The sequence below is a fragment of the Sardina pilchardus genome, chromosome 17 (assembly GCF_963854185.1).
Source record: "Sardina pilchardus chromosome 17, fSarPil1.1, whole genome shotgun sequence".
NCBI lineage: Eukaryota > Metazoa > Chordata > Actinopteri > Clupeiformes > Clupeidae > Sardina > Sardina pilchardus.
Window position 1 is genome coordinate 28,978,788 of NC_085010.1, and position 15,043 is coordinate 28,993,830.

The 15,043-nt window shown below is 40.0% G+C and overlaps 2 protein-coding genes across 2 annotated transcripts; one reads left to right on the plus strand and one right to left on the minus strand.

Moving 5' to 3' along the window:
• Window positions 1-773: 773 nt before the first annotated feature.
• On the minus strand, window positions 774-3,980 carry LOC134062046 (uncharacterized). The gene is made up of 2 exons (XM_062517918.1): window positions 3,911-3,980; window positions 774-2,896 (listed from the first exon to the last, which is right to left on the minus strand). The coding sequence occupies exon 2, from the start codon at window positions 2,886-2,888 to the stop codon at window positions 774-776; it is 2,115 nt and encodes a 704-aa protein (XP_062373902.1). The 5' UTR covers window positions 2,889-2,896; window positions 3,911-3,980.
• Window positions 3,981-4,108: 128 nt separating this feature from the next.
• LOC134062463 (uncharacterized) lies at window positions 4,109-10,423 on the plus strand. Its single transcript, XM_062518475.1, has 3 exons — window positions 4,109-4,122; window positions 8,794-9,287; window positions 9,777-10,423. The coding sequence occupies exons 1-3, from the start codon at window positions 4,109-4,111 to the stop codon at window positions 10,286-10,288; spliced, it is 1,020 nt and encodes a 339-aa protein (XP_062374459.1). The 3' UTR covers window positions 10,289-10,423.
• The last annotated feature ends 4,620 nt before the right edge of the window (window positions 10,424-15,043 follow it).

The window sequence follows — 15,043 nt, forward strand, 5'->3', positions numbered from 1 at the left end:
TCTCATTTAGGTGAGTTATCATATTTTCTGGATAAGAAACTGAAGGCAGTCTAAGGGAAAGTCCACAGGTAAGCTATTTAGGAAAGCATTAATTTTGCTTTAATGAAGTCTGGGGTGGCTCTGTCCATGTATTTTACTGTCTATGGGTGAAACACATGAAAACACACAGTCAAGCTTCCTTTTTGCGTAACAAAACATTTATTATTAATGTTGAATCATGATTAAATGGCAGAGCAAGTATTGTCTGATTCTCTTAATGTATGTACTGTAAATGAGTATATATGTTTGTATTTCAGTATGTGAAGTCTTGATTAAACAAACTATTAGCTATTAGAAATCAATGGCTAAGCAAGCATTCAAACTCATGGCCTTGTAGACTTAGATGAATAGTTGATGTAGAGGGGAGGAGCAGAGGGAAACTTGTTATGCCAGTGTGGGTAATGATGACCATTCATGTTCACTGATATAGACAAATTGATCTTCATCTTCTTTTGTGAAGGCACTTTGAACAATTGCCTTCACTTTGTTTGTTTCTTCCTCGCGTGGTGGAGGCATTACTGCGAGTAGATCTTCCTCAATTTTCTTCATTTATGAGTACAGTATGTTTGTATATTTCTGTGAAGTCTTGATTAAACAAACTATTAGAGAGCGATAGCAAAGCAAGCATTCAAAGTCATGGCCTTGTAGATTTAGATGAATAGTTGATGTAGAGGGGAGGAGCAGAGGGAAACTTGTTATGCCAGTGTGGGTAATGACCATTCATGTTCAATGATTTAGACAAATTGATCTTCATCTTCTTTTGTGAAGGCACTTTGAACAATTGCCTTCACTTTGTTTGTTTCTTCCTTGCGTGGTGGAGGCATTACTGCAAGTAGATCTCCCTCAATTTTCTTCATTCTGTCTTGCGTCCTCATCTCAAATTTCCGCTTGTTTTCAAGGACAAGTCGTCTTATTCCATCTTGTGCCTCTTCACAAGCGTTCTGGAGACCTGTTCGCTCTGCTGTGAATTGTGGGTTGCTGGGGTCAAGGGCCATCAGCCTGCCCAGGCTACTGACACGATCCATCAGGTATTTGGCAGAGACTTCAGCATAAGTCCCCGAAATCATGTTCACCAGACTGGCAATGTTAGAGGCTTGGAAGGCCTGGTTGTAAATCATATCTTTCATGAACATTCGCGAGGAGTACTTTAGAGATGTGTTTGTGGCCTTTGAGGCTGTTTTCAGGAAATCATCCAGACAGGTTTTCAGGCAGGTCTTGATAATGTTGGACACCATCTGAAAGAATCGCACCATTTTCTCCCATTGCTCCTTCACCCTCCCCATGGCATCCAGACCTTTCACTAGCATCTTGATGGTGGTCTTGAAATCGATCTCTTTGACCTCGCAGTTTCTCATCATCACCAGAATCTCAGTCAGCTCCCGTTTGTTCTTCTCCATGTTGTCAGCGCTCTTCTGATACATCGCTCTCACCGCGTCCAGTTGGGCGCGACTTTGCTCGATGCGCAGTCGGGCGTTTTCGGTGGCCATCTGACTGGCGCTCTTTGTTTCTGGCCCACCAGCTTGGCTTTGGCTTTGGATCAACTGAGGTGGTTTAACAGGGAAGGCAGCTGTGTTGGTGATGCGTTTGCTCTTTGAGTCAAATGATTGAGCCAGGCCATATATTTCATCAATCAGGTAAATGAGCTGGTTTGCAGTCTGGTCGGATGCAGGTTCCAGTTCAGGCCTAGCTTGCTTCTCCACTGCGTATTGACCAAGCTTATCACACAGGGAAATGCCTTTTTGACAGATTTGCACAGCTTGCACTTTTGGCTCACATTCATTCTCAGATTGGATAGATGTTAATATTCTATGGAAATTGTTTTTTTGAAAATCTGATTTAGCTTTTTGACGTTGTTGATCGTAAAGTTCTGCCTCGTTGATCTGCCTGTTTCCACCAACAAACATTTTCAGAGATTCACAGTGAGACAAAAGTTCAGCTGACTTGGAGAAGATATTGTTTGCAGCAAATGGATCATTTGCCTGCCTCTGTGGTTGAATGCCCTGGGGTTGCGAAGTGATTCCAGTATTCGTAGGTGAGAGTTGGCTGGTGAGCAAAGACATTGCACTGGCCCTTGTCATTGAGTTAAGATAAGTCATGAGACCTGCTGAGAGCCCTTCAACCAGGTTCATTCCAACTACTTCCCACCCAGTTGGTAGAGAGTCCATCGACTCATTGAAGCTCCTTTGAGCATCGCTGAGCTGCTTATCCATTTCCTTCATAGCTTTTTCTGCACGTGCGTTGGCTTCGTCCGATGCCTTCTTGCGTAGCTTCGCCTCCTCTATCTTGCGCTTGACAGTTTCAAGTTCCTCACCGTAGCTCTGCTTGGCATTGGTGCACGCCTCAAGGAGCTCCTGGATCAACTCAATGACGTTCATGAATTTCTTTTCCGTCCGCTCAGCTAATTGCAGGCAGTCCTGTGACATGTGGTCAATATTCTCAAGCTGGTCAGGGAGAAGGGCCTGGACCAGCTCATCGTCGTCCTGAAGGAGGATCTTCACTGACTCCTTGATGTACTTTGGCACATTCCCAGTGTGGAGGCGGATTTGATCCATGTTCTTGTGCGCCTCGTTGAAAGCTGCCCAGCCAGCATTGCAGACTTGCATCAGGCAGGCTCGGAAGGATTCTGGGTATCTGATGTGCTTGAAGCCGTCTTTGGGTGGATTTTTGTTGATGGAGAAATCGACATTGGATGATATGAAGACTAACTCTCCCATTATTGCAATGGACAGGGGCCCAGGGGTCAGGTACTCTTCCCAGTTGGCATAAGGCTGCATGAGCAGCTTTGTGTCATCTCGGCCATCTGATGCTCTGGAGAGATGCTGGGTAGCCTTTGTAATTGCTGATGCCATAGTTTATCCTGGGGAAACAATACAATTTTGTGATATGTTTTAGCTGTAGAGAAATGCTTGTTTTGCAGTTGTCAAAAATGCAATTACTACTTGAGTGAATGTGTAGTCTGTAGTGTGAAGAGGTGAAGTAAAACAGTGCAATCATGGTATTGCTTTTCATTGAACAATTTTTTCAGAACAATTATTGTTGACTGTTTTAAATTTCTTTTGTAAAGATTCTTAAAACCTTAACACCTTATAGTCCAAGTTATGTTTTAATGAAAACAAAAAAAACAAATAATACTTAATTTTTAAGGATTTTTTTTTTTTGTAATGTTCATGGAACTAAAATGGTATTTGGGGTAGCTATAGGAACACAAAAATCTATATGGAAATAGCTCAGTGTAGTCATTTTGTGTAAGTAAGCGCCAATGGTGTACCATGTTTCATTATGCATAAATACATTGGGTAACATTGTATGCCAATGCATTTTTCTTTTTTTCTTTAAATGGTTGACTCTATTTATTTATTTATCTATGGTAGCCTACAACATTGGCACTTTGTACACTAAATGCCCAAACACTAAGTTACTTGAACATAGATTTTCAAGCGCCTATATTACCTACCCCACATACTATTTTCATCCTTTGAAAAATGACTGAAAAGCACAACCTTCCTTTGAAGCCCATCATATGTGAACAGCTCAAATATTGGTACAAAATAATAAATATATAGTAAAAATGGAATGATCGATACCAAATGCATACAAAACAAGTTACGTTTGTCTTCCACCCTACAAAGTTTAGGCAGCCTATGAATAATACAATACTTTTCATGATATTAATGCCCAAACATTGCCTCCAAGATAATGTGATTTTCAGGCTGTAAAACTGAAATATTTAAGAAACATAGTAATTTACATGTTGACATGTTGTTTACATCAGCAATTGACATCTATTCTTTCTTTCTATTGTTTCTATTGTTAATCTGTTTTTTTTGTCATCCAAAAAGCTCTAAGCACCACTTAAGAAAACTTTGCCTACCAAAAGTCCACTTGAGGATTCTCTGTAGATTCACCTTGAAGTGTTGTGGATGTTCAGTTCTGGTCAGACGTAACTTACTTAGAAACGGCATGCGCTTTTATACTGATACGTGAGCAGAGCTGCATCAGCAAAGCGGGTGTGACACTGCTACTTTAAAAGCGGCTCACATCAGAGCTCTGTCCTCAGCAGCAGCAGAACATGGCAGAACATTGGTGAATACATTGTTTGTAACTTTGAGCTATTATTGAGTAATGTAACTTCTGTGGAGAGAATAATTTTTTTAAATCTACTTTTCATTGCTATACTGTAATGAAACTGAGTATTTGCGAATTTAGAGTCGTTATCATCTTTAAAGGGTATTCATGCAGTAACAGTATGTTGTAGAAATAGTAAATGCACTAGCAACACATGACATCTTATGTTATGGTGTAGTAGAAATATTTTATAATTCACTTTAGACATGAACGTCATCAGCTTCTGACCAAACCAAAACTTGTCAAGTACCCTTGTGACCTTTTGAACATATGTCTATGATGCAACTGCCTTGTGACCATGTGACTGATCATTGTTGATGAGGCCTTTCTTCTTGATTCAATCAAGAGGAGGCAAAGGCCTTTAAATGCAGAGAGACTATGTTTGTGTGTGTGAGTGTGTGTAACGTTACGCTTAGTGTCTGTGATTTGTGCCCATACATTTCTGGAAAATGTGGACGAGAGTTTGATTCAGATATGAGTTTTTCGAATGTTGACACTGTGCGATGGTAACCTATTTATATAATTTTTTTCACCCGTTTTTAACATATTTCAGTTTGCAAGCATAAACAAACTATGCTGCAACAGTGGGCTATAGCCCAAACCTTGTCTGATTAATTTGTTGTAATTGTGGACCATACGTAGATTAATTTAGTGAGTGATAGAGATCACTCAGAGTGGCATTGTTCTGGGTCTTCTAGCCACTGATTGAGTATGCCCTGATCACATCAAGTTTCCCTTTTAGCGCTATAATCCTCTTTTTACTTCAAACGTTTTTTGAGAATTGTAACTACAAGACATCTTTGAGTGGATGAAACTTGTCAGCCTATGTCAATAGAAACACAATTGTGTCATCGTATCACTACTGATAGCTCATTAGCCTACTCAATCATCTTATGCCAGCGATTTTTGTAACACCCTTGAATGCTGTGCTTCAGCACTCAGACTGTTTCACCTTATGTTTTATAGTTAAGAAGTTTAAATACTCAGAGCCATTTAAAGTCAGTTGCTTTATCACTGACATGTTTACCCTAAATTAGAGAATGATAATGGTTTTAACATGGAACATTTTTTTTTTAGAGAGAGAGAAAGTACAAGTGAGTAGCACCAGAGCAATGCACAACACATTAATTTTATTCAACAGACACATGACACATTGACTAAAGATTTGTATTTTCCATAGACATCTATGCTATCTTTCTTACTTTATTGCCTGACGTTTTCTATGTTCAGTGTTATGTGTTGCTACTATGATACGTTTGTCTTGTCTTGTTGTCTTGTCACTTCTCTTGTCAATATGGGCCCAGGGTGTGTGAGTGTGTGAGTGTTTGTGCAGAACATGTGTATGTGGAAACTTGGTTTAAAATAGTAATACACCGTTTTGTACTAAAGGGAATTTTTCAATTAGGCTACTGCAATGGTTACCATAACCGTGGGTACAGTTCGATATGGGTAACACGGATTTAATTTCTTTAGTGATCTACAATCACGTTTTTTTGTTTTGTTTGGTTTGTTTTTCTATAATGGGTTTGAATACTGTTTTTTTTTTTTATAAATCTCTGCCATGTCAAAGCAGGTTTTGTTGTTGATTTGTATCTTTATTGTTGAACTAATGCTTCATGCAATCAGGACTGACAATTGTTTTTTCTTTTTTTTTAACACTTGTCCCATTTGCCTTTCCTTTCATGTGTCCTTGTCATCCTGACCAGGGCAAGCTCCTTTTTTAACTGCTGATTTATTTTACTTTCATTGGAAAACAATTGAACAGTTTAGTGTTATGTCGTTTCTTTGATTGTTATTTTGTGATTATTTTATTTCATTTACAAGCTGATGGTATTTAATGTCTATAACCAGAACCTCCCAATGTTAGGCCTATTTTCTTTCACACAACGACATCGTCATATACTTGCTTGTTTTGTTATCAATTCAGAGGCGGATCTGGCGGACAAGAGTGTGCCACAGATCCGAAGGGGGATGGTTGATAATTGATAACAATGACGTGTTTAGATTGCCTGTTGAATTAGTTTTGAGGACTTGGGCTCCTCAAGGAATGTTGCCTCACAAGATAATATGGATGAGATGTTTTAACTTAATGAGATGCTTACACTATTACTACCATCACTAGAAATGTTACCACTATCACAGGGAGTGTTTACATTATTACCATTTAATTTAAATGAACTTGATAATACTGTTATGTCCTGAGGTGAGACATGCCTCAAAGTTCATGTACTATATTGTTTGCATGTTTAGAATTTTTGATAACTAAGAAGATGGGCCTGCCTGTGGTTGACGTCGGCTATGAAAACGTGTCACAGCTAAAACCTTTTGCTCAGAGCTATTTTCAAGATCTGTTCCAGACATTTAGCAAAGCCACGATGGTGAAAGACACAGCTTATCAAAAGGGGGACAGGACGAAACCCTTGATCCCAAACAACACCCTGAAGACCCCATCACACTTCACCGTATCCTTGGGAGAGCTGCAACACATTTGGAAGTTCTGTTTACCTCTCCACAAAGGATCTTGGACATCACAAGAAAGATTGGATTACTTTACAGTAGTGGACTTGCTGTGGGCAGAATAACCCCAAACAGCAAGGATCCGGATAGCCAGGTGGTCTACCCTGGTTTTCAGACAAATACACTGATTTGACACATACACATTCCACATGTATGCACCACACGAAGAGGAAGAGACAAACACAATGTTCCCACACCTATACACGTTCTCCACATTTACAGTATGCACCACACGAAAAGGAGGAGACAACTTGCTACGGTTGGCGTTGCCCAACAACACACCCAAAGACAACACACCCAGTTGACCCAAGTGCTTGAGTGCTCGTGAAAGACTTGAGTTGAAAACTGGAATCAAGGAAGATGGCGCGGGCCATGAAACCATCAACCACCAACGACCGTGAGGATCACAGAAAGAGACTTTTGAATTAACTGTCACACTGCAGATTCATCAAGGATCGCAACATTGCATAAACATTTCAACATCAAGGCTACACGTTCACATTGTGCACTCATATGGCTCAAGTTTAGCTGGAACAACACTACGAGTTTGTTTATTTTCTGTCTTTTTGTTTATTTTAGCCTTGGCCTGGGACAAATTCTTAACAGAAGAACTGCCGAAGACAAGTTAGGGTTTTGATTTTTGATTTTCTATAACTGAGCAACAATTCTGACAATTGCCAGTGATTTTGTACTGTACAAATGCATCATCTGTCCTAGTCGATATCTGTTGAACAAACAGCTAGTGTTACACGCTGGAGCAGTGCTCACAGAAAACAACAGCAAGTCTGTATACCACTCTCAAATGTTTAGAATATTTTTGTCATTATTGTGCTTCATGCAACCTGCATTGGATTTACATATTGTGTGAAAGTGTTAAACTTTCAAATGGGGGAAATGTAGTAGAAATATTTTATAATTCATTTTAGACATGAACGTCATCAGCTTCTGACCAAACCAAAACTTGTCAAGTACCCTTGTGACCTTTTGAACATATGTCTATGATGCAACTGCCTTGTGACCATGTGACTGATCATTGTTGATGAGGCCTTTCTTCTTGATTCAATCAAGAGGAGGCAAGGCCTTTAAATGCAGAGAGACTAGACAGCTCAGGAGACCTCAGTAGTGCCATTGCCTTAAAGGGATATTCCGCCATTTTTGGAAATACGCTCATTTTCCACCTCCCCTCGAGCAAAACAATCAATATTTACCTTGTTCCCGTTCATCCAGCCATTCTGTGAGTCTGGCGATACAACTTTTAGCTTCAGCCTAGCATAGATCATTGAATCGGATTAGACCATTAGCTTCTCGCCTGCTAGCTTCATGTTTAAAAGTGACTAAGATTTCTGGTAATTTTCCCATTTAAAACGTGTCTCCTCTCAAGTTAGAAAGTGCAATAAGACCAACTGAAAATGAAACCTGGCGTTTTTCTAGGCTGATTTGACATGGAACTACACTCTCATCTGGCGTAATAATCAAGGCAACTTGCAAACTACTGGCACTACTACTGCTTGTTGTCTATGGGGACTATTTTCAGATACTGCGTACGATATCACTGCGCCTATGGTACGTTTGCAAGTTGCCTTGATTATTACGCCAGATGAGAGTGTAGTTCCATGTCAAATCAGCCTAGAAAAACGCCAAGTTTAATTTTCAGTTGGTCTTATTGCACTTTCTAACTTGAGAGGAGACACGTTTTAAATGGGAAAATTACCAGAAATCTTAGTCACTTTTAAACATGAAGCTAGCAGGCGAGAAGCTGGTCTAATCCGATTCAATGATCTATGCCAGGCTGAAGCTAAAACTTGTATCGCCAGACTCACAGAATGGCAGGATGAACGGGAACAAGGTAAATATCGATTGTTTTGCTCGAAGGGAGGTGGAAAATGAGCGTATTTCCAAAAATGCGGAATATCCCTTTAAGCGGTGTGTTACGCTGGGTCTCCGGCCGTAGTCTTGAATTGTTGTTAGCTAATAAATGCCTTACCATGTTTTATAATCTCTGAAACTGCCTTTGTCTGCATGATACTTCATTTTCTTACTTCATTGGTAACAATGAAAGCAAAAAGCTCAAATCTATGATGTGTTTCCTCTTCTTCTCCTCTTTTCCTCAAGGCAAATGTCACGGTTCGTTGAGGACTTCAAGAGCACAGTGCTTCCGTCCCTCAAAAGTGGACTTGATGGATTTAATGGTCTGACATCCACTCTCTTGGCCACAAATACAGATATAGTCACCATGAAAATGGATTCATTTAGGACACTTCGCAGCAGTATTGAGAAGGTAAAGAAGAACTTGTCACAGTCAGAGGAAGCAGCAAGTACTAGGCTGAGACAGGTAGATAAGCTCACTGAGAATTTGACTGCCAAAAAAGGAGATCTTGAGAGGAAGCAAAGTGATAAGAATCAGAGGCTAAACAACTTAAAGACCAAGTTGAAGTCAGATAGAGCCGTGTTAGAGATGCATGAGCACTCCTTAAGCAAAGCCATAAACCACATGCGCGAAACTCAGTGGAAACTTCAAGATCTACAAAGCAAAAAGGAGAAGGCAGAGGAAATGCGAGATATTGGGATTGGACTCGCATTCATTCCCATTGTTGGGTGGATTCCTGGTGAGCAATTTCACTCATGTCTCACACGTTGATAATCAGGGTTGTAGTGGAGGCTAAATGTTAATACAGTGTATTCGCCCCTGACATTTCAGAAATAGAGTTTATTCACCTGTTATTGGAGTTTGTCCATCTCTCAAAAGAGTTTATTAACCAACTGCAACTTTTAACATTCAATATCACAATGTATTATCTGCATTCACACTATATAGACTCAGCAACACTCTAGGAACCATTTGATCCACTGGTATTGTTATAAACATTGGATAATAACCTCCACCATCATCAAACATGTTCTGAATGCCTTTTTTTTAAAAAAAATACAATACGGCATGGCGGAGTCCACCTTACCGTGACCACAGAATTCATAGTTTACCCACCTCTTATTTCACCACTACTACACCCCTGTTGATAATGTCTGTAGGCATGAAGTTCAGTGTTTAGATACTTTGTAATGTTCTTTGTACTTTGCGCTTTTTTTTTGTTCCGCAGGAGGGATAATGATTGGTGTTGGTCAGGCAGATTTAGACCAGGCGTCCTGGGCAGCAGAGCAGGCAAAGCAAGAGGTGGATGCGTTTGAGTCTCAGATCAGCACCATCTTCGGGAAGCTCTCCAGTTGCGAGAAGCAGATCGGCCAGGTGAGGGGGGAGATGAGTCAGGTGAGTGCTGATTTGGAGCGACTACGCCAGGACCTGAAGACGGTGAAGAACCAGCGCACGACCGTAGCGAGTTTCCAAAGCAAGATGAGGAGCGCCGTCAGCCTCCTGGGCCAACTGGCCGGCACGGCATCAGTGGCGGAGGTCCAGACAAGAGTCCTTGTGCTTCTGGGTCCAGTCATCAGCGTGCTGGAGAATGTCATCGACCTGGCTGGTCAGGTTACTCAGCAGTCTCTTCTCTCTGACAGACACCTGAGGGCTCTTATTGTCACTCTGCAGCAGAATCACCACAGGCTTAGGGCCATTGAGGCCAATAAATCTGCAGACCAAGACAATGATTTTTATTAGGGCTGTCAAATTAACTGATTAATCTCAATTAATTAATTTTAGAAAAAATAACTGATTAAAAAAAATAATGCAGATTAATCGATTGTGACCTTTGACCTCTAAGGCACCAAATCTATGCAAAGAAACAGTGTTGACATTGAGGCCCTGAGGAACTTTTGAATTATTTCCTCAGCATATTAAGTCATATTAAAGGCTGTCATGGCCATTACTTGAACAGTGAAAGTAATAATAAAACAGTTTTTGAACTTTAATGTCACTAATGGTGATTATTCAATGATTCATTTGATTTGAGATGTTTAAAATGTTTTAACAGCAAAAATTCTACATGCGATTCATTTAGATTAATTAATCACAGAGTATGTAATTAATTAGATTAAACATTTGAATCGATTGACAGCCCTAATTTTTATGTTTAATCAAAGAATCTGTTATCTTCTCAAGTTTTAAGAACCCTGATACTTAATGTACTGTATGTGGAATATGCATATCATAATTCTCTGTTGTAATTGTGTCATTTTATCATGCAGTTGTATAACTTTTTTGAAGAGCCTGTTATCTGTTGTATAACTCTTTTTAACTCTTGTCATACAAACAAATGTATTTGCAATTCTCTCAATAAAAGCATATGTGTTACTTTCTCCACCTCTCTATGCTTTTCACTCATTTCTCTGAAGGCTAAAAAGTATGACAGCGAGCATACAGTGCTGTGAAAAAGTATAATATGACCCCTTCATATACAGTATCATAATAAGACCTATATGTGAGAAATACAGTATGGTCAATTGTAGAACAGTAAAGGTAATGCATGATGTTTCAATTGACTTGTTTAATTTTAGTTGATCTGTTTAAATGCAAAGCATCTGATATATAAAAAAATAGTGTGCATAATAAAAGCATTTACCAGAAGTTGAAAGGAATTAGCATGAAGAAAACCCTGTCCTGTCCTTTGTGACTGACTTGCGGGGCTTATGGGACTTCCAGGCCTATAGACTTTGAAATAGGTGTGGGTTTAGCTCAAGATGGAAGTTTAGTAGAGTGGCTGTGCGCACATTCCACCTTTCTTTGGGCCAGTTGCAGGACAAAGTAGAAAAAAGGAACTCTCCGCACACCGGAGTTTAGTTTTTAAATTAGAACAAGCAATTTTTCAATGTTTTGTCCCGTCTGGGTCTTCTTCAGACTGATGGATCTAAACTTTGCTGTTTTTTTGTTGTTCATTCATTTTAAGAAAGTCTATTACAGTTTTTTTTCAATCACTAACAAGCGTTTGTCCATTCATTTGACACATTTTCAAAACTCTAAACACAGACTCTCACCTACAAAACACAATTGGCCAAATGGATCATTTTCCTCTCAAAAGCACATTCCATGTTGTTACACCACATTTTGTTACACACTAACTCGTCATTTCTCTGCACACACTAACTTTACCAAAACACTGGAAACCTGACTCAAAATGAAATTATTTTGTCAAAGAATGAAGCTTGTTTTCACTTCACAAGATACATGCAGTCAATCAGAGTACACTAGGTTTCAAAATACTGGCTACTGTTGACATTACAAAAACTGCATAGACATTTATGTTTCAGTTTTGCAGGTATTTGCATGCAAAACATGCAATCCAGCATTTTTAAACTAAATTTCTTGGTTGGGAACTGTATGTTCAGATGTAATGTTCACATTCAAATGCATTCCAGTAAAAAGCAAATCTTTTTTTTTTTTTTTACTATTCACTAGGCCAACAGGAGGTGCAGTACTGTTTACAGTAGACTATGATAGAACAGAAAAAGTTTTACAGCACTGCAGTGAACAAAATAGCCATGAAACACAAGAGCATTCTGAACAAAAAACAACAGCAAAAAGCCCAGATAAAAAGGGGGTGAAAAAAAAGCACAATATTACTGTCTAATCTCTAATGTCTAATCTCTGCACCTGCTCCTCTCAGTGCTCCTGCACCTCTCACTGCATCTCTCACTGGGCCTGCTCTTCTCCCTGGGCCCCTTACTCTTACTCTTCCTCGTCCAGACATTACAGTATTTGTCTTTTTCTGTTTCTGCTTCCAAAAACATCACCTCCTCATTTTACTGTGTAAGTGTCAATGTAATAGAGAGAAATAACCCCTGCCACTGAGTCTAAGATAGACTGGAATCAGCTGTGGTTGGCCCAATTTACCCAACATAAATCATCTGTGTGTCAATTATTCGATTGTTTGTTTATTATCAGCTGAGATATATTGCTTTTGAATTGATAAAATTGCAGAAGCAGAGGTTTTTATACTGTATCTAAGGTTTGGAATATTGTTTTAACTATTGTGGGATGTTGTGTGATAACATTCGAAAATAATACAAAAACGATCCATTATTTTGTTGGGAGGTTTAGTTTGTCTGTTAAGAAAACGTAAGCATTGTGAAAATGTATTCACTGACTGCATACTGTGTGAAAACAACATGAAATGTGTGAATGGTATGGCCACAAAAGACCGATGCTGTGCTAACTGTGTTAAGAGTTTTGAAAATGTGTCAACTGAATGGACAAACGCTTGTTAGCGATTGAAAAAAACTGTAATGCATGTGTCAAATTAACTTCATAATATAAGCTTCATAAAACATTTTGCAACCATTTTTGTACTTAGCTAAAGTGAGGAGGTAGGGGGATTTACAAGGCCCTTTAGCAGATGCACGAACACACGCACACACACACACACACACACACACACACACATTTTGAAAAGTGAATATTAACAAACATCCATTCCTGCTGAAATTGCCATCCAGAGTGTCATGGTGTAGGCAAATAGGCTAATAATTAGCCAGAGAGAGACAGTGCAGTGTATGAAATTCAAATTGTTATTGGATATGAATGCCAAAGGCATCCTTGAGTGCCCTAAGCATACACTGATGTACAGTGGAATGGAGAACAGCCGGACACGTTAAGTAAGGGTTATCTCCCTCAACAATGGAATTCTCTTCTCTGATTGGCTGATGGGGTGGCCATTAACTTCGTATAACCTGCTACCTTTGAAGTAGTTCCCGTATCACACTTGAATATTAATTCGCCGAACTCGTTGCGAGGTTTAAATGAACTGTCACGTTGCATCCAAGCTGAAATACAGACGTGCAGAACCGTAGTAACATTGTAGCATATGACGGAGGTGGATTGTAGTTGGATGCCATGTAGGCTATAAAAGTAGCGATCTTTCAAAGTTAAAGTTAATCAGAATCCTGGGATATGCCCGCTTGACAACAGGAGAGATAGAACTAACGACTGGCTTTTGGCCGTAGCAACCAGCCATTTAGAACTGACTGGCTTTTGGCCATAGCAACCATCCATTTAGAACTAGTAACGGCAGTTTTGTCCTGCAAGTAGAAAGTTGATATGTGGCGGAAAGTAGTCCCACAGTCAAGACAGTTTTAGCGATGTTAACAGACGCAACGGTGGAATAAAACTATGTTCTAAATATACAGGTTATGAATACAAACGGGAGATAAGCGGGATAACGGCCTTCGAGGTCGACCGGTTCGATGGAAATAATGGCACGGCGGAGGTAACTCCGTCTCCGTGCTTCGCACGTCGCCGGAGTTCTAGACCTCCACCTAGCCATTATCCAGGCCAATTCACACCAAAGATTCCCGACGCGACGCGACCGTCGCAGAAAGGAGTCGCAGCGGTGTGAATTACAGATATCAAAGTCTCATGACCTCACTACAGGAGTCCCCCAAGGATCAGTATTAGGGCCCCTCCTTTTCTCTATTTACACCACTTCTTTAGGTGGGATTATTCGCTCTCATGGATTTGAATATCATTGCTATGCGGACGACACTCAACTTTTCCTATCCTTCCCACCTGAGGACTCTAGTGTTTCCCATCGGATCTCTGCATGCCTGAAGGACATTTCAATCTGGATGAAGGATCAGCACCTTCAGCTTAATCTTTCCAAAACTGAGCTCTTGGTGTTTCCAGCAAAAACAGCTATTCCCCAACAGATCAATATCCAGCTTGATTCATCCTCACTGACTCCAACCAGATCGGCACGTAACTTGGGTGTCATAATTGATGACCAACTTACTTTCTCTGAGCATGTTGCCTCAATTGCAAAGTCATGTCGGTATACCCTGTACAACATTAGGAAGATCAGACCTTATCTGACACAAGATTCCACTCAGCTTCTTGTACAGGCAATGGTTATCTCCAAGCTGGACTACTGTAATTCTCTGTTAGCTGGCCTACCTGCTTGTGTATTAAGACCACTACAGTTGATTCAGAATGCTGCAGCACGACTGGTCTTCAATCAGCCAAAGAGGACACATGTAACCCCTCTCCTGGTTGCTCTCCACTGGCTCCCTATAGTAGCCAGAATTAAATTTAAATCTCTCACTCTGGCCTTTAGGACACTGACTGGATCTGCTCCCAGCTACTTCAGTTCTTTAATCACGATGTACATTCCCAACCGCCCATTGCGATCTTCTGAGGAGCGTCTGTTATGTCGACCAACCATACATGCTAGGTCAAATTGTAGATCCTATTCTTCAGTGGTTCCGTGTTGGTGGAATGAGTTGCCCAGTGCTCTCCGTTCCAGCAACAGCTTTGGATCTTTTAAGAGGGGTCTTAAGGCATATTTATTTAATATGCACTTAGTCCTTTGAGTTTGTGATGTGTTATGGTTTGTATAATAGTATTGTTTTGTTATAATTTGTCTATTGATAGAATTTGAAATTTATTTTGCTATTGTCCTTAAATTTAGCCATACCATGCTTTAGT